The sequence below is a fragment of the Abramis brama genome (genome assembly GCF_963993115.1).
Source record: "Abramis brama genome assembly, chromosome: 19".
NCBI classification, from domain to species: Eukaryota; Metazoa; Chordata; class Actinopteri; order Cypriniformes; family Leuciscidae; genus Abramis; species Abramis brama.
Window position 1 is genome coordinate 12670829 of NC_139981.1, and position 25281 is coordinate 12696109.

General features: G+C 34.7%; 1 protein-coding gene across 7 annotated transcripts in view; it reads left to right on the plus strand.

Annotated features, from left to right (window-relative positions):
* The first annotated feature begins 1879 nt into the window (after positions 1 to 1879).
* sorbs1 (sorbin and SH3 domain containing 1) overlaps positions 1880 to 25281 on the plus strand; it is a 53833-nt gene continuing 30431 nt past the window's right edge. For 2 of the 7 annotated variants that reach the window (XM_084092212.1, XM_084092211.1), the window contains exons 1-12: positions 1880 to 1998; positions 16506 to 16548; positions 17200 to 17286; positions 17420 to 17536; positions 18396 to 18511; positions 19426 to 19573; positions 20850 to 20998; positions 21111 to 21171; positions 21334 to 21408; positions 22848 to 22877; positions 23130 to 23226; positions 24172 to 24286. In XM_084092212.1, the coding sequence (XP_083948338.1) occupies positions 17256 to 17286; positions 17420 to 17536; positions 18396 to 18511; positions 19426 to 19573; positions 20850 to 20998; positions 21111 to 21171; positions 21334 to 21408; positions 22848 to 22877; positions 23130 to 23226; positions 24172 to 24286 (939 nt within the window). In that variant the 5' untranslated portion in view covers positions 1880 to 1998; positions 16506 to 16548; positions 17200 to 17255. Of the gene's footprint in view, positions 1999 to 14435; positions 14717 to 16505; positions 16549 to 17199; positions 17287 to 17419; positions 17537 to 18189; positions 18281 to 18395; positions 18512 to 19425; positions 19574 to 20849; positions 20999 to 21110; positions 21172 to 21333; positions 21409 to 22847; positions 22878 to 23129; positions 23227 to 24171; positions 24287 to 25281 lie in introns of those variants that run through there. The other 5 variants (XM_084092216.1, XM_084092214.1, XM_084092217.1 and 2 more) reach the window with 5 other exon arrangements.

The window sequence follows — 25281 nt, forward strand, 5'->3', positions numbered from 1 at the left end:
AGTGAACTCGCACAATGGGTTCAAGGAATGTAATTTACAAATGTGTTCGATGCAGCTCGGTATACACAACAACTGAGGATATTAGAAGACATGTTTGTCGAAAGTTTTATTGTAAAAATATAGGATATCAACATAATGATGTAGTTGTTTATATTTTTAGCTTCATTGCAAGTGTATGACATTTGGTATAGAAATAAACAATGGTAATTAAGTGCTTTTCCTAAAAATGAGAAAGAAAATACAGGGTATTAAAACAGTATGAACTACAAATAAAGTGAGTATGTGAGGCTAAATAGATGTGTTTTAGTCTGAATTAGGTAAAATGTGTGCTTCCATTTCAGTTTCAGCAAGTGCAGTAACTGGGCGGCAAGTGCAGTAACTGTAACATTGGGCATATTTTGTAGTATTAAACACATATTTATACCGACTTCATCAGGCTCCGAAAATTCTTCACAAAGAACACAAAGAATGGCCTTCTCAGCTGCCATAGTTGTAACTCTTGCGTCATCAGAACAGTGTGTTCAACGCATCACCGTTTCTGTTTAAAAAACGTTGTGCAACGTTTTGTCGGGGCTGAACGCAACCCTGCTGTAGCTCAATATGCAAAGTTCTACGTGTAAACATTGGCCTCTAGCGGATGTTTTTGGTAAGTTCATATATTACCTGCAGACAGTGCACATTATACCTGCTGAGAAGAATATTTAGTAGTGGTGAAACCATTCACTCGTTTTCTCGATGCATCTATTACAAATCCTGACGATGATTTCAGTCAATAATCGATTAAAAAAGCGGAGACGTTGTGCGGCGTTTTTCACGTCTTCACAGCTCTCTTTACCGCGTTTTCTCACTGGCTTGAGCGCGGTTTATCTGTTTATCTGTTAATCATGCGCATGAAGCTTGTTCGTCTGTAGACATGTCACTCAGTGTTTATAAAATTTTATGTATAAAGCGGTATAAAGAGAACAAAGAGGGCTTTTCTTACTGGGAAAGTGCATGACATTCTAGGGTATCCATGGAAGCATATGTTTAATACACATGCAACACTAATAACTAGGTCCTTCACAATATCTCTAACCCTGAAAGTCGCAGTGTAATTCGCACCCAGACTAACACATTAGGGGAAGCATTTAAATAATCCTATGAATGCACTTAAAAAAAAATGCAGAATCACATCGTTATTCGAAGTTTTATTGTGAATCGAATCGAATTAGCAAAAATCGCTCGTCTTGAATCAAATCGAATACATGTGAATCGTGAATCTAATCAATTTGCTGTCTACCCAAAGCACATGAAACGCGTTTTATTTATTTATTTGCTTTGATAATATGCTGAAAATTCCAGTCATTTATTATTATTTAATACCTACTCCAGTATTTGCTACTTGGCTCATACCAGTGTCACGTTAACAATCCCTGTTTCTCACAAAATCATATGAATGTTATTTATTTGGAATATGGTTATAATTAATAAACTTAAGTATGACCATTTTACTTTAAAATGAATCTATATTTTCTGTCAATTCGTTTTTGATTTTTAGCTCCTCTGTGTTCTCAACAAGGGGGTCGACGTACCGCTAGGGGGCCTCAGCAAACTTCCCAGGGTTGGCTTAAAGTTATTTAAAATATGTTATATTAACATAATACAACTTAATTAAAGCTCAGAAACTGAAGTAAAATATGTCTAACCTAGACTAGTATAGTTTGTTGTTGCAATTTAAATGAGGAAATAATTAACGGAATGTAATATGTTTTATTTAAATGTATTATTATTCATTCAAATGTGGAATGCAAATGCACTTTTATTAAATTAGAATATGAGTTTTATTAAACGTCTGTGGCTCCACGGAACGCCCCTCTCTCTCTCCACCCACCCCAGTGATATTGTGATGAGAGCGTGAGAGGCTCGACGCACGGACGAGCGCGTGCGGTGACCGTCACTGAATTGTGCAGCGTGCAGCAGCCTTATCAATACGGAAACCTGGACTGCTTCCTTAGAAAGGTGAGTATTACACAACGCATACTACATTCTCCGTCATATCCACATTATTTGAATACCTCAGTGATATTTCACATCAAACTAAAACGTAAAGTTTACGTGTTTACTTCGTTTGGAGGCTATTATTTGGCTCAGGGTTTATTACAATAAACCGCAGCGGCCATCCATTGCAGACAAATGTGCAGTGCAGAAGTGCGGCAACGTGTGTAAGTGTTTTAGTTACTTCAGCACTATTGATATTATTATATAGCCTAGTGTCACATTTATGGCTATATTATAAAGGGTGAAACTATAAATTTCATTCTTATTGAAGAGCTCAGGCGTTTATAAGATGAGATGAAGGAGACGGGATGGAGATAATTTGTATTCCGCAGGAAAAGAGTCCTCCTGACTTCGACTACACTTGACATCCAAATAAGGAATAGGATTGACTGGATATGCGGAGGGAGCAGGACAGTGAAACGAGACTTCACGAGTTCAATCCACTGCATTGTAGATGGCTTGAAAAATTAAACGGGACACATGAGACAGTTTATCCAGATTTTAGTGCCAGAGTGCAATGATATAACAGCCTTTACGAAGATGAATGTTAGGATGAGTTCTAATGCAGTGCGATTTATGCGGCAGGCCTGTGTTTGAACTATGCAAAAGTGCCTTTTGTATATTTAAGTCTTCAAGTATATCAAAATAATATTTAATGCAATTTCTAAAGACTTTAGAACACCGTTAGGTAGCCTACTGCTTTAACTTTTTTTACTCAGGTAAGTTAGGACATATCAGCAAGAGTATAGTGATTTTATATGCTTATTATTGTATAGCAAATGTGTTTGCTGCAGTTTAAATAATACAATGATGCATTTAAATTTTTATTTTATGAAAAGTGGCAAAAGGCAAAGTGGCTTGGCAAACCATACATGTTATATCAGCCTAAGATGTTTTTTGGAACTTGTCTAAGGTGGACTACCACCTCTTAACTGGCTTTATCTCACCAGCCGGTAGTCATCATCTCTGGACCATAAATGACAAGCGCTGTGTTTCTCAAAAAAGCATTGTAAGCCTAAGTAGATCGTAGAACCATGGTACCAATGGTATACTATCAACTTAGGTCACAATACTTTTAAGAAATGCCGGCCAGCATCGTCCAGCTTTAAAACAGACAGTTTTTCAGTAATATAATTTGTTAGTAACTGACCTTCCAAATAGCATTTTAAAGATCCCAGTAAAAGTATAATGAAGGTGATTTATATTCTTTATGTTTAAGAAGAGCATTCTCAGTTCTCAGTTGTTCAATTTTGACATTTATTTGTCCCATATTTGCTTAACCCTAACTTGCCATAATAAACCGTGCACCATTACAGTAACCAACATTTTATATTCCCTGGAAGAGTTCTTAAGAAATTATATTATTTAAATTGAAGATTCGTTATTAGTTAACCCAGTTAAATATAGGATTTGTTTTTAGAGATTTGCTTAAAAACCAAAAAAGAGATCTGTGCAAATACTGTATTATTCACAGGGGTTAAAAACCCTGTTTTACAATATTATTCGAAGACTAATATTGAAGTGGAGCACTACACTTAATCTCAAATCAATTTATGAATTTCTTTTTAGTTCTAGTGCAAACTTTGTTTGGTGTATGAGTTGTCTTGTGGCCTTTGGAAGGCTGTCCAGGTGCATAATCTTAAACTTAATTACTTTTCCTGATTTAAAACTATAGTTTATTGACAGACTAAAGTGATATGGGCTGCTAAAATGTCAACATAGTATTGATAAATGTTAAATAAATAACCAGCAGGTTTTACTGCAATTGTTAACACAAGCCAAAATGTGATAACTACAAGTCTATAAGTTCTGTTATATTCCTGATTGTTATATTGTAGCTGTAATCCGATTGAAGTCTCACTCCTTGAATCTCACACCCTGTGAAAAAGTTGTATCTGTGTTTATAGATGTTTCAGCTCAACACTTTTGCCATACATATACATGATGTTATCATTGTATTCTGGCACAGGAGGTATATAGTATTTCAGCGAAGAGGAAGTGAACAGCATTAAAATCTTAAGTAGGTGAGAGACTGCAACATTTGGGTGAAGTTCCTGCCAGCATCTTTGGAAGCCGTCTCCTTACAAAGATAATGAATAATTTGTGTTGGGTGCTTAATATTTGATAAGCTTTGTGTAGAATCATGTTACTGTCTAGTGTGGTGAACAAGCACCTATAAGATTGGTGGTGAGACACTGTTTAAATTAGTTCTCATTTGAATTGACAAATGAACAGACAAACTATAACACTTTTGACATGGCTGATCTTAAATAGCATCCTCAGGTTGTTACATTATACATATTTCAGAATAGATCTATAAGCCGTGATACCTCAGGATTTCTTTTTAAGTAGCTCTGTAAGCACTGATAATGGCGTAAAAGTTGTTGTTTTTTTGCACATTACTCATGCCTTTTTGTAGCACTGCAATTATGCCCACACATGCTTTGACTGCTAATAACATGCCATTATTCCATTTCTCCTAGTGTCATTTGCTGCCACTTCACATTTCCCTGCTGTTTCAAGCACTCGATAACCAAAAATTAAGCCTTTATATTTCTCATTGTATGCTTTTAAGGCACGTTCTTAATTTTTCATCACTCAAATTGGATGCAAACAGCCAAGAGAGAGCGGGCAGGCGTATGACAGCCGATGGAATGAAGCACTGGGCTTTGGTAGTGGAGAGAGGAAGTGCTCTGAGGGGGATTAAAATCGCAGGCTTCCCATTCATTCACAGAGCCCCTGAGTCACCCACATCCATAGGATTGAGGGGATTATCATATTAATAGCATCCCCTGTTTTTTTTGTTTTTTTAACAAGTGGTTATAAGTACTTTGGCCATTAAAAAGTCATCTGTTATGTTGTCTTTGTCGGCGACACAGATTAAATTTAATGGTGTTGAAAATCCCAAGCAAATGTATATGTAGATTTTTTATCTCTGTTATATTGTATTTTACAACTGGTAGTCATGTACATGTACAATTACAAATACTTCAACACATATTCATGTCCAGTGTCCAGATAAAGCTTTTGATTGAGTTGCCATTAACAACAGCATCTATTTTGCAATATACAACAATTCATCCAGCCCATAACTTGATTAGTTGAGCAGCATTTCAGAAGATACAGTCTAACAGCGCTGGGACTTTTCACCGTATTTTTCACTGTTCGCATTTCGCATATAGATACAGTCTTAATGGCATGGCAACACTTTATAATAGCTTTCATTAATAAATCATTGACAAACATTAAATGATGATTAACAGATCATTAGTCAATATATATTCACATAGCTAGAAATATGAGATAATTTGCTTTTTAATGTTTACTATTGAACTTCATCATTGTCATTCATATGATCATGCAAATTATTTTGACAGATAGTTAACATTATCATTAAATGAATCAATGAATCACTAACAAACATATAATGCTTAGAGAATCATTAGTTAATATATATTCAAATAGCTATGAGATAATATGCTTGTTAATGTTTAAATAAACTTAATAAACATCACATAATAATTAACAAATCATTATTTAATGTAAATATTAGTTAAATAATAAACTAATGTTTAATTGGTATTTTTAAGCACTTTACTCGCTATTCATTTTATTATTCATTAACTTTGTTGTGGTGTATACAAACTTCTAGTATTTACACATAATTATTTGTTCATGTTTTTGCAGTACCCAATCTTAACCCTTAAACAGGCAAGAGTAGAAAATGATAAGCAACAAATAATTTCATGTCATTTTTTATATCATCTGGACTTAAGTAAATCATCCAAAAGAATTTTTGAAAAATGTTATGTATTTTGGATTTTATGAGTTGTGACTCCCAGATCACATTGCCTGTTTAGGGTATAAAAAAAGGACCAAATCTATAACTGTAACTGCCATTGCATGTTTAAAACAATTATATCCTATACTTCAACTCATATAATGTTGACATATTATATATCATTGGAAAGCTTACTCAAGATTCAGCCTGTGAAAACCGTTTTGAAATCGGACCTTGCGTTACCATAAAAATGGTACTTTAAATTCTTTTAGCGAGTTCCTTACCTAGTGGGTGGTGTCAGGTTTCTTAAAACAAAATTTATTTTAACTACTTTATAATAAAAAACTTTATCGTCGGAAAGGTCTGAGACTGTATTGAGACTAAAAATAAATTAATTTGTTACAAAAAACACCCAGTGGCTATTTTTGGTACAGCTCCTAAAGCATTCTTGAATTACAACCATTTAAATTTGGATAGTGCAATATTACATATATTCTAAAAAAGGGGGATGACATGTTTGTAATATTGTTGTTGTTTTTTATTTGCAGCAAAAAATTGTTCATTGGTCCATTTTTCTTGCATTTTTAACTATGCATGAGCAGTTCTTAGTCAATCATTGTCACTAACATTTTCCAAGGGTACAAATAAACAAGAGATTCTCAGAAATAAAAACATTTTGATTAAATATAAAATATAAGCATACTCAAGACAGACAGCCTGTATCAGTTTAACCTGTAAATTTTATAATTTGTAAAAAAAAAAAAAAAAAAAACTCAGAATACAAAGATAGTCAAAAGTAGGGTTAATCCCTTTTTTATACCCAAAAGTGGCAATGTGACTCAGGTGTAACATATATTTCAAAACGTGCTAAATAACAACATGAACAACATTTTTATACATTTTCTTTTTCAGCACCTTAAGACAATGTTCATAATTAATGTTAGCAGTGTTAGTATTATTTTTTCAAAAGAAAAGTAAGTTTAATATATATTTACTTATCTCAAAATCTGAATGTCCTGCACCACTGGCAGCCATGTTGGATTTAGGTCAGGCTGACTAATTAATCACAAATTTTTTTTAACAAATCATGTGACCAGCATACTCAAGACAGACCAGGCTGTGATAAATGATAAAAGGATTTGATGAAAAAAATCATTCTTACGCCCCAAAAAAGACGACAAAAACTATGTTACACCCAGATCACATTGCCAGTTTTAGGGTTAAGTAAAATTTTTAGATGTTCATAAATGTTTACTGAACATTTAGTACCTTGATGGGCACTAAATTTACACATCTGTAAATCATTTATTAATTATTTATTCATGTTTTTGCAGTACCCAATCTAAAGTTGAAACTATTGATTATTTGTAAATGTTTATTAATGTTTACTATTAATCATTTAGTACCTTTTATATATATATAAAAGCGCTATATATATATATATATATATATGAACTAATAATCCATTAAGCATTATATGTTTATGAATGATTTATTAATGAAAGTTATTATAAATTGTTACTTCCTTTCAAGTTTAACAGGAAAATTATTTAAAATCATGAAAATGATTTATTTGGTAAAGTCAAGTAACCCTTTCTGCAAGTGACATTATGTACAAGTGACTAAATAGATTTCACTAAATAGATTTGATTTGTTCGAAAATTCTAAATGTTCATGAATGAAACATGCGAGTGAATCACTGAATCACTGATTTGTTCAAAAACACTGATTCTTCCAAGAACGAAGCAACACTAGTTTGTTGCTTGATGCGGACGGTTAATAAACACAAAAGACACAACAGTATGGCATTACTGTCTAAAATGTATGTAAATATTAACATATTATTTATTTAATGTTGTATAAAAGCAATATTACACTTGCAATTGTGCTGTTGGTGTGAATGTCTGCATGTTTGTGGTTATGATTGACAATGATTGAGGCATCTTCGACAGATGTCACATAACATCCATTCCCATCCAAATTGTTTCAGTGTTTCGCCATGTTGCTTAGCAACCTTCATCTTACCCCATACTTTCCTTCTACCCCATTGACTGCAGTGTGGCTTTGAGTGGCACTTAAAGTGTGTGCGAGTCTGTGTGTTTTGTTAGCGCTACAAATTTCAAGGTCTGTGTGCACAAAGCAGCACGTTATTGCAAACAAGAAGTTGAACAGACCGTCTCTGCTTCAGATTGTGTTATGCTGACAGATTTTTCTTTTCACCTCTTGCTGCTTTGACAGATTGTAGACCAGCTGGCTTGAGGTCAGTGTTGGGATGATGTTTGTCTGATGAGAGTTATTGTGACAGAATGTGACAATGATATGTCAGAGCTTAAACGCTATTTTAATTCATTTGCCATGTGTAACACATAGCTGGAACATGGTGGATCTTCAGATAATGTAATTATATTGTGTTTTTTAGATTGCTGTGAACTGTTCACCTTTCAATAGAGTGTGAAATCCAAGTGTGTGTGTGAATGTGCATGGCTTGGCTTGCTTTATAAAGGCCGTGCCTGGTGGCGTTGCTCAGCACTGAGATTTGGGGTCCTCCATCATTAGGGAAGCACTTGAAATGTCTGGATTATCATAGAGCTGTTTTTAGGTGTGGTTAAATAGTCTACATCACCCTGACAAAATTATCAGGCACCAGCCACATAACTGAGAGGTCTGAAACAGTTGCCTCTGTCTGCATTGCAAGTGGGGTGCCTAAATTCTCTGTTGGTTGGAATAATATTGACGTGTTGTTGGACAGTGAGATTTTCTTAGTGCTTAATATCTTCACTGTAGAAATCATTTTTTTCTTTTTAGAAAAATGGATAATGTCCCAGCAGAAAATTACCAGTGTTGTCGTTAATACGGACATTTTCTTCAACCCTTAAGCACAACACAATGGAATATGTAAATCAAAATATGGGTAAAACACCTGTGAAATATCAGTACAGAAAGATCCTTAATATTAACATATTAATGACGTAATTACTTATTCAAAATAAGTACTTGCTCAAAAGAGTATGTGATTTCGGATACAGCCCACATTTTTAACTTCTGAATTGAAATTTATGTGGGTTTTTTTCTGTGCATAAAGTCAAAAATGTCATGGTGATACAACTGTATAAAGCCTCATTAGATATAAGGATGCGCTTATATGTCATTGACCCTTAAATGTCACATCCTGAGCTGTTCACTTAGGCGCCAAAATTCAGTATCCCAAAGCTCAGTCTGGTCCACTTTTATTTTTATTACCTACAAAATAAATCCCTCATGCCTTATGAGCTTTGTAAGTCATTTGATATCAAAAGCCACCCCATTACGCACTACTTTGTATCCCAAGTGTGAAACTCATTATCATTTGCCCCATCTGTCCTTCTAGAACATCCATGCTGCGCACAAAGCTTTTTTTTTCTTTTTTCTGGCTTGTGCTGCGGTTGATGCTGTGCATGCGCCGTGTGCCCCTCCCTCTGTCAGCCTGTGAGGGCCAGGCCAGGAGACTTTGACTCATTTATACACAGCTGTGCACTAGAACATCTTCCAGACATAATAAGCTTCTGTATTCCGTGACGTAATGTCAGATGTTTTTTTTAAGTATCACTCTATTTTAGATGGCATGATCTCTGTTTTAGCGGTATGTTTGTGATGATAGCTCCCAGTAGCCATGCTAATAGTGTGTTATGAGTGCTCGGGTCGGTAGCGGTACAGATTAGAAATATTGAATTGGTAATAAAACCAGGTGATTTTGGTTGTAATATTAGTAATTGGTAGTCTCTGTTGAGAAACAGTTTTGTTAATCAAGGAGATCTATTTTGTGTAAAAAAATAATATTAAAAATTATACTGATATATTATTACTCTTATTAGCAATAAAATAGTTATTATTGTTATGATGTCATAGAATATGTATATATATTATATTATTAGTTTTCAGTTGAGATGCTTAATTTAAATTAATGCTGCAGTTTGCATGGTTTTTTAATGAGTTTTAAATTAGTTAAATTAATCTACTTATTTACTCATTTACTTCTTATTTGACTTATAATTATTTATTTATAATCATTAACTAATTATTAGTATTATTATTAAGTAAATGACCTGATGATTTTAATAATGAATTAAACTTTAATTTGCTGTCATTATAACAGATATCCACATGAATATGACTGATGAACTAATCGTTCAAAAGGTCGGTAAGATTTTCTTTTTGAATGTCTGAGATGTTTTTGAAAAAAGTCTCTCATGCTCACCAAGGCTGCATTTATTTAGTAAAAAATGCAGTAATAGAAATATTATAAAATATTATTAGAAATTGAAAATTATCTATTATTATATCAATGTTGAATCCAGTTGTGCTGCTTCATATTTTTGTGAAATCTGTAAAACGGTTTTTGGTGAATGGAAATTTCAAAAGAACAGTAAGTTTTTAAGTCTTTATTGTCACTTTTGATCAATTTAATGCATCCTTGCTAAATTAGAGTATTACATTCTTTTAAAAATGTACTGACCCCAAACCTTTAAAAGACAGTGTTTATCACTTAATATAACAAGGAACTTTAAATGTGTACCTTGAAATGCTTTGATGGGCACTAAAAAGTCGTTGAAAAGTCGCTTTGGATAAAAGTGTCTGCCAAATGCATAAATGTAAATGTAAATATAAGTTGCATATATATTCAACTGTAGAGCAAAAATATAAAAGTATGCAAAGCTGAATGTTTCCCCTTATTTGCATTTTTTTATTATTAGTGTTATGCTCTTTTATTTATCAATTAATGTACTTATATAAACACTCTTGATGGGGAAAAACACTCAATAATCAACTAACTGTTCATTTTAATAGAGGAGCAAACTTCTGATGCTGCAAGACAAGTTACTAATAATATAGGAACAGAATTTACGTAAATAAAACTGGCAAATGGTCTATTTGAAATGCATTAATCCAACTCAACAGCTATGCAACTTCAAAAATCAAAGTTTTTCATAATTTAAAAGAAGATTTGAGGTGCATTACTTATGTTCCTAAAAGTTGTAAGTTCATTGGAGTTCAGAATAGTAAGTAAAACGAAATACTGTAAGTGCACAAATCTTTGGCTATTTTTACCATTATTTACTTCATCTGAGCATCATTTTGTGAAACCAATAGACACTATGTAAATCATACACAGACTGTCCCTTTGTGCCATATTTGTTTTTTTGTGAGTTATTATTTTCCTGTCTGCAATGCATGCTCTTTTCAGTTGTTCGGCGTCTTTCCCAGAATATAACAGAGGTCTCACTGACAGTAGCTATGTTTCCATCCACCTATTTTTGTGCGCATTTTGGGATATCAAAAAATAAAATAAAAACACTGGATGGAAACGCCAAGATGTGCATAATTTGTAAAAATGAGCATAAAAAAAGTGCATTTACAAACACCAGGCATCTGAACATAAGATAACATGACAGCGTTTATTGTGTAAATTATTGTTTATTGTTGTTTATTGTATAGTCTGTGCGCTCTGAGACATAAGTCATTTATGATGTAGGAGAAAGATTACAACAAATTCCATTTTTATTACAGGTATTTTGCTCCAAATTCCTAGGAAGTGTCTATTTTGTTCTCTTGAACACGTGGGATGGAACCACTGCTTTATTTGCAAATGTTTTTTATGCAATATTCCAATTTTTGGAACTTTTTTCCAAACTTTTTTTGCAACTTTGGTTGGAAACCGCTAGTGGTATCATGCTCTGAAATAAGACATAGGCTATAGATGAATAGTGGTTGAGGCAAATACCACAGTTAAATACATTTCCTTTTATGATGCCATTGTTTAAATGTGTTGAGAGTATGACAGTCTAGGCCTCCGTCCAGTATGTCTGCTGAAGATGTTTACGCTACTGATGGGATATTCTCTATTAAACACCCACGGTTGTTCTTCTACAGCGCTGCTCTCGAGCCATGTTTGGAGCTGTTTGCTGTGATCCTGGTGAGCTCTCTCTCTCTGTGCCCCCCTCTGCCATTTGTTGACAAAGCAGAAGTCAAACTGTGTTATGTAACGGCCCCCCTCCCCTCCAGTCCCCTCGCTCCGGCTACAGCAGGCCCCTTGTAAATCTCCTTTGTGTATTAAAGCTGCACTCTTTAAAAGCTGTCATGGAAATAGAATTAGGCAATCCCCAGAGATTCATGGGTGGAATATCATGGTACTTTTTCTTGTGTCACCCTCCTTTATTATTTTAATGGGGCTGGCATAATAGAATGGAAAGCACCAAAGGATGTACATGATGACCTTCTGCTGTGCTTTTGAATCTATTGCTGTGACTTTTTAAATTTTATGGATATTTTGATGGTTGAAGAGTTCTCACAGATTTTATTTGAGATGTCTTTTATGTGCCAATAGTTATCTGCCATCAAAATCCACAGTAGCCAAGTTCAGTTTTGCCAAGTTCTTAAATCAAATGCTTCCAGCAGCATTGCTGTCATGCAGAAAATTGTGGTGAAAACCGTGGAAGGGAAGTCAGTAAACAATGCCTACCAAAGGGAACATTCTTTTCATGTTTATATATATATATATATATATATATATATATATATATACAGTATATATATTTCTATCACAACAACTCTGAATTTTTTGCTGCAGCAGAGCAAGTACAGGAACTTGCTACTGCCAATACACAAGCTGATTTGCTGCTGTGAGATTAAGACATACTTCTGCTGTACAAATAGCATATAAATGAATCACCCATTGTAAATCTATGCAGGTGGAGCTGGGGAAGGTGGAGGGTTTCAGAGTAACTCTGAAAGTGTGCTGCGAACTGCTATAGTGAATGCTAGCCAGCCATTTAAATGCTGAGTAACAAGCTCATTGGCTGCAGCTTGTGCCAAGTAGTTAACTGTGAATATCATCAGTTTGCATTAAGGACCCAACACACACACACATTGCTGAATCTTTTTATTGCTGAAAATTACTTTTTATACAGTTTTTGTGTACAGTTTTTGTTAACATTTTATTATTAATCAAAGAATTATATATTATAAATGCTATTATGATTTTATTGAAATTACTTTACTGTGTTGTCATATTTATTTTATATATATATATATATATATGTGTATGTGTATATATATATATATATATGTGTATATATATATATATATATATATATATATATATATATATATAATGCAACTTATGTAAATGCAATGTTATATTTAATAATATATAATTTAACATTGCCGAATTAACCTAAATACATTACAAAACAAAAATGTAAGGGTTAGGTCAGTTAGAAAAAGTAATAAGTTGACACTTATTACAGTTTGATATATGTAATATTAAAATAAAGTGTGTTATAGATAATATAAAAAAGCTAACAAAATGTGTGTTGACAGCATGAGGGATTTTATTAAATCATTTTACACTTTAAACAGAAGCGATGGTTGCATAAAACCCTAATGTACATAACTGATAACAAAGATGATGAAGAAACATATTATTTAAATGAAAAACCATCAAATGTTTAGTGTTATAGGGAATTCTGGTTATGTCAATTTATGGCTTTTTACTGTAAATTATAAGATAACTTGTTTTTCACTTTAAAAAGCTATATTTAAGTATTTCATTTTACTTTCAAATTCCATTAAATGTTTTTACCATAGCATGTTTTACTGTTAAAATTATCCTGTTTTTACAGTGTACAATTGTAAAGAAGGATTTTCATTATTGTCAAAGAAGTTTGTTTTTATAAATTAAACACTAATGTTTTGTATTGGGCTTTCAGTGAGCTAAATTGTTCAGAAATGTAAGAGACTCCGTGGATGAATTGATTTATTGAGCTATCAAGTGCCCCTGCAGGAGGCCTCTTTTCTCACTACATGAGCCAAAGTTGTAGACCTGAGATTTATAGCCTGGCCTTGACTGAGGTTTAAGCCAGTGTTTTGATTTTGAAACAAAGATTTGGACCCATGTCTGACATGAGCCTTTCCACTGTTGCTCAGTTTTACAGCTTTGCCTGGAGAAGGCCTGCTGGACTGAGTGCAGCAGTTACTAGGCACAATGCAACAAGATTCCAGCAATTTGTTTGTTCACACGATTTGCCTGTTTTTTTTTTTGCACAAAACTGCTGCATGAAATGACAAAATTACAGCCGATTAAAGATGAAGATTTTGGACTAATAGTGTGGTCATGGCTGGCTTGGACAAATATTAAGATTTAGATTTTTATTTTTTCTTGTTTTTTTGTGTAATTTGGATTTGAGGCTGAATTTTGATGAACTTTAAAAGTTTGTGGTTATTTCTTAGGATATTTCTAGCATGCCATTTAAATCTTTTGAATTACTTTGTTAGAAGTATTTTATTTTTAGCATTATGAAGAAGACTGTAATCATCATAAGTGTCTCTAATACACTAGAGTGGCCCGAACGGTCGGTGTTCATGCCCTTGACCATGATAAGACCACTCAGGTGACTGTTTACTGTGAGAAAAAATGTGTCTGGTCCAACCCATATGGCCCATGCCCTGTTCTGATACTTCTTAAAATAAACCACAATCAATAGTCTGTCAAATTTGTATGACACCAGATTTATAACATATTTGGTCTATTATCTTAGTTATCTTAATATAGTTTATAGCCTCATGAGGTGCTTGTCATGCCAGACAGGGATGGAGAGGTGGATGGAAAGCAGGATGGTGTAATTCGTTCATCACAATGCTAAGTGGGTGCAACATTCCCAGGTTGCTGGTGCTGACAGGTCCATCTTGGTAGTTGAAAGAGGTAAAGCATGGTTACGGTTCAGTTCTTTGAAGAGAACAGGACATGATAGTCTGGATTTGTATGATAGGCCACAACAAAGGACATTTAAAAGGGCACCCTCCCTGTTTAGGTGTTTGTTAGGACTTTAAACCAAGTTAAGCTCAGCTGAAGGTCCTCACAAGGTAAGCTGCAAAATTTGAGTCGGTATAATTTTATTAAGATTAATATGCAGAAATAAATCTGTTGCATATGTCTATTTACTAATTTGGCTTTGGATGTATTTACTAAAACGCCACAAAGCTCAAGCTAAATCAGGATTAGTAGCATAACTTCAACACAGGCTACATGTTGAGCAATCCAGAGTATTAAGGATCCTCAAACCGTGTGACTCTTGACTGATGTATTGATGCGTGCAGCTGTTATTGCTGGACCTGTTTTTAATTTTACAATGGAAAATGATTCCCACTTATCTAATTCAGTATGTGGTATAAATGTTTATTATAAACAGCATATTTGTGTATTATAGAATTACAAAATTGCCGTTCCACAACTGCACAAGTCTTCTACATTTAGAAGGATATCCATTTTCAAGGGGATAAATCCAATGCTACAGTTACATTTCTGTATATGTTTCAGTACTTTATCAATATTATTTATAGATCACATACTTTAATTCAGATATAGGCTCTGTTAAATGTTCTAAGTTTACTTAGCTGGCTAATTAGCGGGTTCTGATTTGTATAGACTGTAACTGTTGGCTAAAATAAGTAAATGAGACAGGAGCCATTGCATAGAGACAGATGGTTAATGTTTACAGTGAGATCCATTAGAAATGCAACAGAAATATCTGCAATTATCCACTTTGATGCTATTTTGTATCTCTAAAGAAAACTCTGCTTTAAAGTCCCTCACTTGGCAAATAGTAATTAGTATTTAAAATACTACCCAGCAAGCAATTTTGCATTTAAAAGATGTCTAATAGGCGTCCAAACACAGCCCTGACGTCTAGGCTAAAATAAGGCAAAATTTGGCTGTCAGTGAAAATATAATAGACATCTAACTAGCCCAAGAATAGACTCACAGGCTACACATAGAACATGTCAAAGAAATGAAACCAAACACAAACAATCATCTAACCAAATTCAAGGTTATCTTGACTAGAAGTGGGTTACTCATAGACGGACTATATTGGGTCTATAGTTAACCTAGACGGTGAAATGACGGCTATTGCTTGCTGGGTAATCACTATCAAATTAGTTATTTGGAAGATACTTTTATCTAAAGTGACTTACTTATTACTGGGCAGAAACATCTGTTCAAGGGAGATATCCATTGGCAGCTACTGAAACATATACATTTTCATTGACCCATATTTTCTTACTTAGTCAATGTTCTATAACAGGTCACTTTGTATCTTGTGTCAGTGTGAACCACAGCCAAAGGTGTGACACATTAGTTAGAGGGGTATTGAGTCTCCTCATGCATCAGCACCCTCACGCTTACCATATTAGAAGGATTGTTTGTAACATTATTCCAGTCAAAATTTCACAATCCAGTTAATCAGATCTTAAATATGAGATCAGGTCTAAATATACTTATACCAAAGCCAAGCCAAGCAGGCAAATAAACAAATAGGCCAGTTTTATTTTTATTTTATGTTGGTGACTAAGGTTGGATGGTAGGATTTATTCAGATATAGGCTCTATTATACTATCTAAGTTTAATCAGCTGGTACTGATTTCCTATACACAGTAACTGTCTCTATCACCCACTCAGCTTTTTTGCAATTTAAAGACCAGTTGTAAACATGCTTAGGAACATGTAATAGAGGTGAGTAGGATGTGTTGTTGTTGAGTTGTCTTGTTTGCCAACCATTTGCCTATACTTTGTTCTCTTTCCTAATGACATGCTGAGCAACATTATGTCTTAGCATCTCCCTTTATCTCTCCTTTCACCCATTCTCATTTGCAGGGCTCTCCAGCAGAGGGCACAGGGAAATTTGATGCAGGCCCTGGTAAGCATGCCACACTTTCAGTATCTCCTATCTCCATCAAGTTTTTTGAGGTTACACCGGCCTGGCTAGCCTTTATTTACAGTTACATGGGTATGAATGGAACTTACAAAACAATTGCAACACAGATATAGACAACAACATCAATTAAGATAAAACCGCAAAAGACAGCCATTTTCTCAGCATGCCAGTTTTAAATCTGTGCTTACAGCCTCATATATATTGTTTAAGCCTGTCAAATCACCTAGCCTAATCAAAACACTGTAGTAAGTACTACATAGGAATAATAGCAGTCTAATGTCTTGATGCAGGAAGGTCATGAGTAAGCAATCACAAACAGACTCCCTCTGTTTTCCTCTCTGGCTTGAGTCATTGTTGAATCAGTATTCTTACTGCCAGGCCCCCTATTTCCTTCCGTTCATCCATCTTTCCTTGATATTTGTGTCAGCCAACAGAGAACACTGTGATTATAATCTTCCTAGAATTTAAAAAGCCCTCGGGTCTCTATGTGACCATTATTAGTGCTGTTGTTCTCAATTTCTAACAATAACTATGTCACAACCCAAAATGTCACAGACGATGTGAAAAACTGCAAATATGCAATTATAATAGTTTTTTTTTTCTGTTCTCCCATCTCACTTATGTGTCTTGAAGCACGTCCACCCTGTCGGCGCACTGTATCTGCTGTGCGAGTAACACCATTGAGGATCATGAAAAGTTCACCTGATCTCATGCCTACTGGTAAGACCAGTATTTTTAGGATTTGGGGGTCTAACGTTTGAATAATGTAAAACGAATATGGTTGTTGGCATCATGTACACTTTATTTAGTGCTTTGAAAAGACAATCAATTTAGTTGCTTTGTATTTTTGCAGAGTTGGACCCTACCCGCGTTTGCAAGGGCAAGGGTGCTGTTACTTTGAGGGCCACGCTAGTGCACATCGATGATGAGGACGGCACGGGCCAAGAGCTATCCGTGAACTCTGCCAAAAGTGAGTTGGAAATGGAGGATGTGTCAATAGGAGAGTGCTCTGAATATATTGCACCAAGCAGTACAGTGCCAGATTAATTGTTGTGTGCTGAAATAATGTTACTAATGATATGTGTAGCTAATGTACACTAAAAAGTGTTCTTGTTTTTTCTGAGCGATCATTACCTGGAAAGATTTCTGTTTAAAGGAATGGTGCGTTCTTGAGTTTCCTCTTCACATGTTATTTTGACCATCAGTGTGTATGATGTGGTTAGTTGCTAGTAAATTATAAGGGAAAAAAAGTGTGTTTTTGTGAGGAACTTATACAGCATTGTCTGACAGTCAACTTCATTGCTCAAATAACTTTCAGTGAATGCTCATACTTACAGAGGTTAATCAAAGACGTCTTTTGTTCACACCCACTTTGAGCTCTGGAAACGGAGACCTTCAGCGTGGACGTTTTCACCATCTCCATGTTGGAACTATCCTGGCTAACTGCCAGAACTTGGGAGAGATGCCTTAATTGTTGTTGTGCCTGAATAAAAAGGCCATTGGAACAAACACTTCTTACAGTGGGTTCAATGGACTCCTTGTTCTCATGACAAAGTTCAGAGAATGGTTTTTTTCCCAGTCATAAATTAGCATCTCTGTGGATGAAGACTTTCTGTGGGGTTCAGTTCTGACAGATTCTGGCTGGTGATTCGTTTAATGGAGGATTAAGGAATCTGTTGTGGCATAAATTGTGGTTAGCGGTGGAAACAAACAGGTCTGCTGCCAAATGGTTGCAGCTCTGTTTCATGTTTATGCCTTTTTAGGTTTTAAAAAATTCCATGGAGATTCCCTGATCCTTTGAGAATCTAAACTGTTTGGATTTGTTACAGGTGGATGGCTTGGTGCGGTCAATGGAGATGCCACAGAAACAAGTCTGTCCGAGAGAAGTGTAAACAACACCAGAGCTGATTTAAATTCAACTCAAGTCAATGAGACACCAACAAAGGTGAGTCACCATGTTTGAAGCTCATTACTTTTTAGCAATGCTTTGCTTTCTTGCGAAAATATAATTTAGAGATCTGTATCAGTGCTAATTAAACAGCTCGATCCCAAGATCTCTGGAGACAACAGTGAGGAAAATTTCGAACACTTCACTCTTAAATGAGCGTAACGACTGAAATGTTGTCAGTATTTCACAAGCAAGATGACATTTGTAGATCTGTTTTACATTTACATTATTTTCTGTAATGGTATAGATCCAAGGTTTTCAACTAGGGATTCATGAAGGTACTCTAGGGCGTCAGTGGAGAAGATACTGTAAAAATGTATGACATTTTTAACTAATTTTTAACTAATGATTTGTTGAGCCAGTTTTGTATATATAAAAAAAAATTGTTAAGCCGAAATAAAAATATTAGATGAAAAACTTAAACTTAAAAATAAGTTTAAGCTGAAGTACTAAATTTACTAAAACTGAAATAAAATAAATTAAAGCTAAACAAAATTCTAAAATAATTTTAAGCTAATAAACCGAAAAATGCACAAAGTATTATTATTATTATTATTATAACATTTAAACTTAAATGAATTCCAAACCTAAAAATACTAAAACACTGCAAGCATTGTATAAATATTCTTAATAAAAGTTATTAAAAAGTATGGGTTGAATACTCCTGGTTTAGATGGCCTCTTCAAGACCAATGACACACAGTAATTAGAAGAAACCAAAAAAAGTGCTGTATTGTTGTAATTGTCACTATCTTCAGCAGCATCACAGAGGAATCTTTGCAATAATAATTTGCTTGAGAGAGATGTTAAGTGAATGCAAATTCCATGCAAATTTCTGAGAAATTCAAAGTTGTCTGTATTTCACAACCAATATGTGACACCAGAGTCAGTGCTTTTGTGTGTCCTCCTCAGGTGGACTCGCCTGTAAGTGAGAGTCAGTCTCAGCTCACATCCTGCCTTGATCAACTGAGTGCTATTACCTCATCAGCCAAAGTGTCCTCTTCATATCCCCGCACCAGCAGTGTGAACCCAACAATCGTCTTGCTGCAGCACAGCAGAGGTAAATACCAGCCTCTTAATATTTCAGGTGGCATCAAAAGTAGAATCGAGTATCAAGCTAATTAAAAAGCAAAAAGCTTTCATGATATAGAAAAAAAAACTGTATAGAATATTCTCTTACTTTCACATGCGATTAGTTTCCAAAGTTATGTTTGAGTTCAAATTAATATCAGACGTTTATGATTTCATGCACTGATTTTGACAGAATCTCAGTAGTCATTTTTAGAGCGCCCCTGTTATGTTTTTTTGGGTATTACCTTTCAGGTAGTGTGTAATATCAAAGATCAAAGTGCACAATACATTAATTTATTGACCCCAAAAAGAAAGAGTCGATTCCGAACTGCCAGAATCGATTTGTCAGTTATTCCAGTCTTATTTCATGTACAAACCTATGTAGGTTTGTAACAAATTTGGAGAGCAAAACTTTGCTTTAGTTTCGTTTAGAGAGACTGAAACCTTCATCGAACTGTTTCAGACACTGTGAGAAAAGGGGTGTGATAACAGTGTATGTTATGAGAAAATTAAAGTGTTTTTTTACTCTTGGATGCATGTAAACCTATTGTAGGAGACCTACAAAACAAAATTAGGAGCCTTTAAAACAGCATAATAGGGGCACTTTAAGGTGGGAGTGTCTGTTGTATGGTTGTGGGCATTGTGTATATTAATTATATAAAAAGGACACTACCATTCAAAAGTTTGACCTTAGTATGATTTTTTTTTTAAAGAAATAAATACTTTTATTCAGCAAGACACATTAAATTACACATTAAACCCGTTTATCAAAAGTGACAGTATATTCTATTCATCAAAGAATCCTGAAAAAAATGTATCACAGTTTCTACAAAAATATGAACCAGCATAACTGCTACCACAAAGATTAGCAGCAGCTTTTGAGATTGGACTTACTTTTTCTTTTTCTGTCAGATAGGATGTGCTTGTCAGAAATACTTGAAACATTTTACCCAGAAAATTGGCAAAACGGTCTAAATCCATAATAAATGTGCATCAGTCAGTGCCACGAGAAACATTTACGGTATTCAACTATGGTTAAAATAAATGAGAAGTGTTGCAAGAAATGCAAATGTATCTGACCTTCCTAGGAAAGCGGTCTTTTCTAATAGATCTGAAACCATGACTTATTCATTTAAATTTAAACATTAAATCGTTCAGTGATCCCTTTGAAGGTATTGTCCTAGATAAGCGTCGTCTGAAAGCACCAGATCAGTGTGTTTTTCATCTTGTGTTCAATGATCTGACTTTGTGGTCGTGTGTTTCAGAAGCTGTTGCGGAGCAGGGCAGTGGCCCTAATCGGAGCCCTGCTGTCAGCCAGAATAGATCTTTCTCTGAGAGTCCAGCAGACATGGAAGGAAAGACAATGAGACTGTCTGAATATTCAGCTGTCCCGGTACCCAGAGTCCCAGTACGGGTAAAGAAATGGGTTGTTCTCAAGATTCACCTGTGTTTACTTTGACTAAAATAAGTACATCCAAAAACGTAAGACCTAAATAAAAGACCATCTGCATATTTTTCTCTTCTAGAACACAGAGCTATCAAAGGACTGGTACAGAAACATGTTCAAACAGATTCACAAAATCCCAGGTAAAGATGCTGCTTGAGAATTACATGCATTCAACACTTTTCTATGCCATCTTTTTGTGTATCGATTCCAAATCTGAATATGTCCAGATAACATCTCACTACAGTATATGTGTGTATTCATCTTTGTCAGTGTGTTTTGTCTTTCACCCACCTTATACTCAGAGACTGTCGAAGAAAATCCATATCGTCCCACCTACATATTTCCAGAGAGCAATGACAGGCCACTGAGAGCCAGAGGTACCATGGTTATAGTTATAATCAGATCTTTAATTAAACATTCCTCCATGCCACTCTTTTCTGTCTATGTCCTACCTTTATATAACCTTATAACCTTTTGTATGTGTTAGGTCATTTTATATCCAGTTCATGAATAACAAATTAAATGGATATGCACTACCAATGAAAAGTTTGGGGTCGGTAAGATTTTTTAAAATGTTTTGGAAAGAAGTCTCTAATGTTTACAAAGGCTGCATTTATTTGATCAAAATAACGGTTCTATTTTAATATATTTGACAATGTAATTTATTCCTGTGATGCAAAGCTGAATTTTCAGCATCATTACTCCAGTTTTCAGCATCACATGATCATTCTAATATGATGATTTGCTGCTCAATAAACATTTGTGCTGCTTAATATTTTTGTGGAAACTGGTGCTTTTTCTTTGATGAATGCTCAAAAGAACAGCATTTATTTGAAATAGAAATCTTTTGTAACAACACAGATGTCTTTGCTGTCACTTTAATGCATCCTCGCTGAATAAAAGTATTCATTTCTTTTTAAAAAATCTGATTTTACTGACCCCAAACTTTTAACGGGTGTATAGCCGCAGTGTATATAATATAAGGTGTTAAATATGCGGGGTAGTTCGCGCCATCTACAGTCAATTCTTTCACAAATCCCAATGTGCAATAGATGCTGCTTTATATGCACAGTGTCAACACATTGATTGTCCTAAAGAGGAAATCATAACACTCAAGGTGAGCCATGGTAATGAAGCTATTTCCATGTATTTAAAACTCATAGATTGATTACCTCCATTTTAAGAACTTTCATACCTCTGTGATGTGTTTCATGGCTTTGCTTTTAGAGAACGATTCTGCTGAATTATTAAAGCAGCCACAACACAACTAATGGGCTTTGTGTATCCATTGGATTCTTAAGAATGCAAAGTTAGCAATGCCATGGGCTGGTCTGACTCTGAAGTATTTATTTCAGCTTTTATTTGTTGCATAACCACTGAAATGCCTAATTTCTGTAGATTGTAGTGAAAATGTTTTATTTGTACTGTAACTTACCAGCTAGGTAGAATATTCCAGCATCAGAAGAACATACTGCTGTTGTTATAGCGCCATCTACTGGTTAGTTGTCTTGGAGCTGCTATTTAGTTGATCATGACTGCTATGTCACACTAATCTAATCCCTGTAATTTTCACCTTCTGTACATTAGATGTTTAGAATCCCCCATGGAGTTGCTGCTTTAGAGCACACTAAGTAGAGCACAATAAGAAAATAGGTTACAAACTACCGTAGGAATACATTTGATATGTTAAATAAATGCAATATGTTGTAAGTTCCACTGTTTTCTAATAGTTTCACAAACATATGTCAGCTGTATTGCTTCATCACTGATTATTATTAACTATTTGCATCTAATAAGTATTTTCTAACTCTTTCAGATGACAGGCCGGCACATGGTGGTGAGGATGGTAAGTGTTTGTGCGTATTTTAAAAAAAAAATTCTGTCATTTACTCACCCTCAAGTTGTTCTAAACCGGAAGAAAGAAAGAAATTCAGGTTTGGAAGAACTTGAGGGTGTGTAAATGATGACAGAATTTTCATTTTTGGGTGAACAATCCCTTTAATTTAGCTAAGGGATAAAAACGACATTATGCATTCTTATTTAAAGGAAAGCTGTGTTTCAGTTCTGTTAGTGTCTGTTATTTGCATTTATCCTGAAGTGCGGCCAGTCCCTCGCTCCAGAAGTGCAGTAGACATGGGGAGCCCAAGAGGACAGCTGCCTGTGCCAACACGGACATCTTCCCTAAAACCTCAGAGGTGAGCCATGACACTATGAATGAAACAAATATTATGATTTATGGAGGAGATTCTAGCACATTTATTGACTGAATTCTGAAACTTTCATATTAGAGTGTGAATTCTTGCACATTGCTAGTGTTGCTCAACATAGAGATGATGACATTTCTTCACAGGACCTCAATATGTGAAACACTGTACTTTAGCATTTGTCATGCTGCTTAACAAGCATGTGTTGGCTTCGAGATGTTGCTGTTTGCTGCTAGAAATCATAATGGAGACCTGTTTTTTTTATAAATAAATGAAGTGCCTTTACTTTGTATCCTTGTAGATCATTTTAGGTTTTAAATATACATATAAATATACAGCCCAAAAGACTGAGTTCACACTAAAAATAAGGGATTTAAAATGTAAATGGTTTTAGAATTTGGAAAACAAAACATTATGACATTTAATGAATAAGAATTCATTAATCTTGAACTAACAAGTTTCTGTACTTACAACATTTATTTATCCAGGTGAATTTTTATTCCCTTTAATGCAGGTAATTAGTTTATTATGAACATGAATTAATACTATGAACAATAGTATATTATAATAACAATATCATTATAATAGTTGTATAAATTTACGGAGATTAATAAATGTCATAAAAATCGTTGGTATTATTTATTGGATAATTACAGTCGAAGATTTGAGCCTAATTGTAAAGTGTTACAATAATTTGTAATGAAAAATTTGTATTAAATCAAAATGATACAAAATAGGTTACTGAATATGTATGTATAACACTGCAGAATACACTTCTCCAATTAGATGATTAAAGTGCTTTTATATGAGATTTTATATATACTCAAGCTGCATGTATGGGAACGCTTAACTAAAACTTGCCCTTGTTGGTTGCCATGGCGACTCTCCACCTCCCTTGCTGTATCACTCCATCTCTCCCCCTATGCATCCCTGCAGGAATGAGTGGGAGCCCCCTGACAAGAAAGTAGACACCAGGAAGTACCGTGCTGAGCCCAAGAGCATATTTGAGTACGAGCCAGGAAAGTCTTCAGTGCTGAAGCAGGAGAGAAAGGTATGATGCTCTTTATACACGCATGTTTTCTGAGTGCTGTTGCTGTGCATGCCGTTTGATGCTGCAAGAGCTGGTTTCTGCCTGTTTCACTTAAAAGGACACAGCACACTCACAGCTTGGTAGTCTTAAGTGACCTCGGTAGGTGACTTGTGCTAGTGATGTTGTGATATACTGTACTGTGCATAGCATACATGACATGATCATAGCGTGTGTTCGTAGCTTTGCACACACTACAGTAAGGTTAAGTATAGAAGATAGAAAGTAGGAGGACCTTTTACTCAGCTATAAAAAGATCATCAATAAGTGACACTTGCAGTGTCCAGACCCAGTTAAGAATAGAGACTCCTGCTGGGGCTTGAGTGTGTCTGCAGTCTGGTCATTTTCATGGGAGGTTTGTTACCATGACATTCAGTGATTCAATCTTTTTAGCATGACTCATTCTGGGAGCTGCTGGTATTACATAATGTCTTTCTGATGACATACCGCTGAAATAGGTTTATTGTAGAAGACAAGCAAAGCACGTTGGATCCTGTCAGTGAAACAACTGAAGCAGAAAAAGTGCGAGCTGCATTAGTTCTTTCATTTTCTGCTAATTGTTAGGGAAAGTAATTAAATTGGCTCCAGGTCAGGTCCTATCTAGGGCAGAAGATAATGTGCTGCCTGTGTCTCTTCATTGATTTAGCTCTGCAGAAACAGTCCTTTCTTTTGGAAAATTTTGTGTCGTGGAATATTTCAATTATTTTTAAATGATATGTACACTACTATTCAAAAGTTTGGGGTCGGAAAGATTTTTTAATGTTTTTGAAAGAAGTTTCTTAGTTTCTTACGAAGCCTGCATTTATTTGATCAAATATACAGTAAAAACAGTAATATTGTAAAATATTATTACAATTTAAATTGTTTTCTAATTAAATATAATTTTAAATAAATGTAATTTATTCCTGTGATGGCAAAGCTGAATTTTTCTTCAAAAAGTCTTCAGTGTCACATGATCC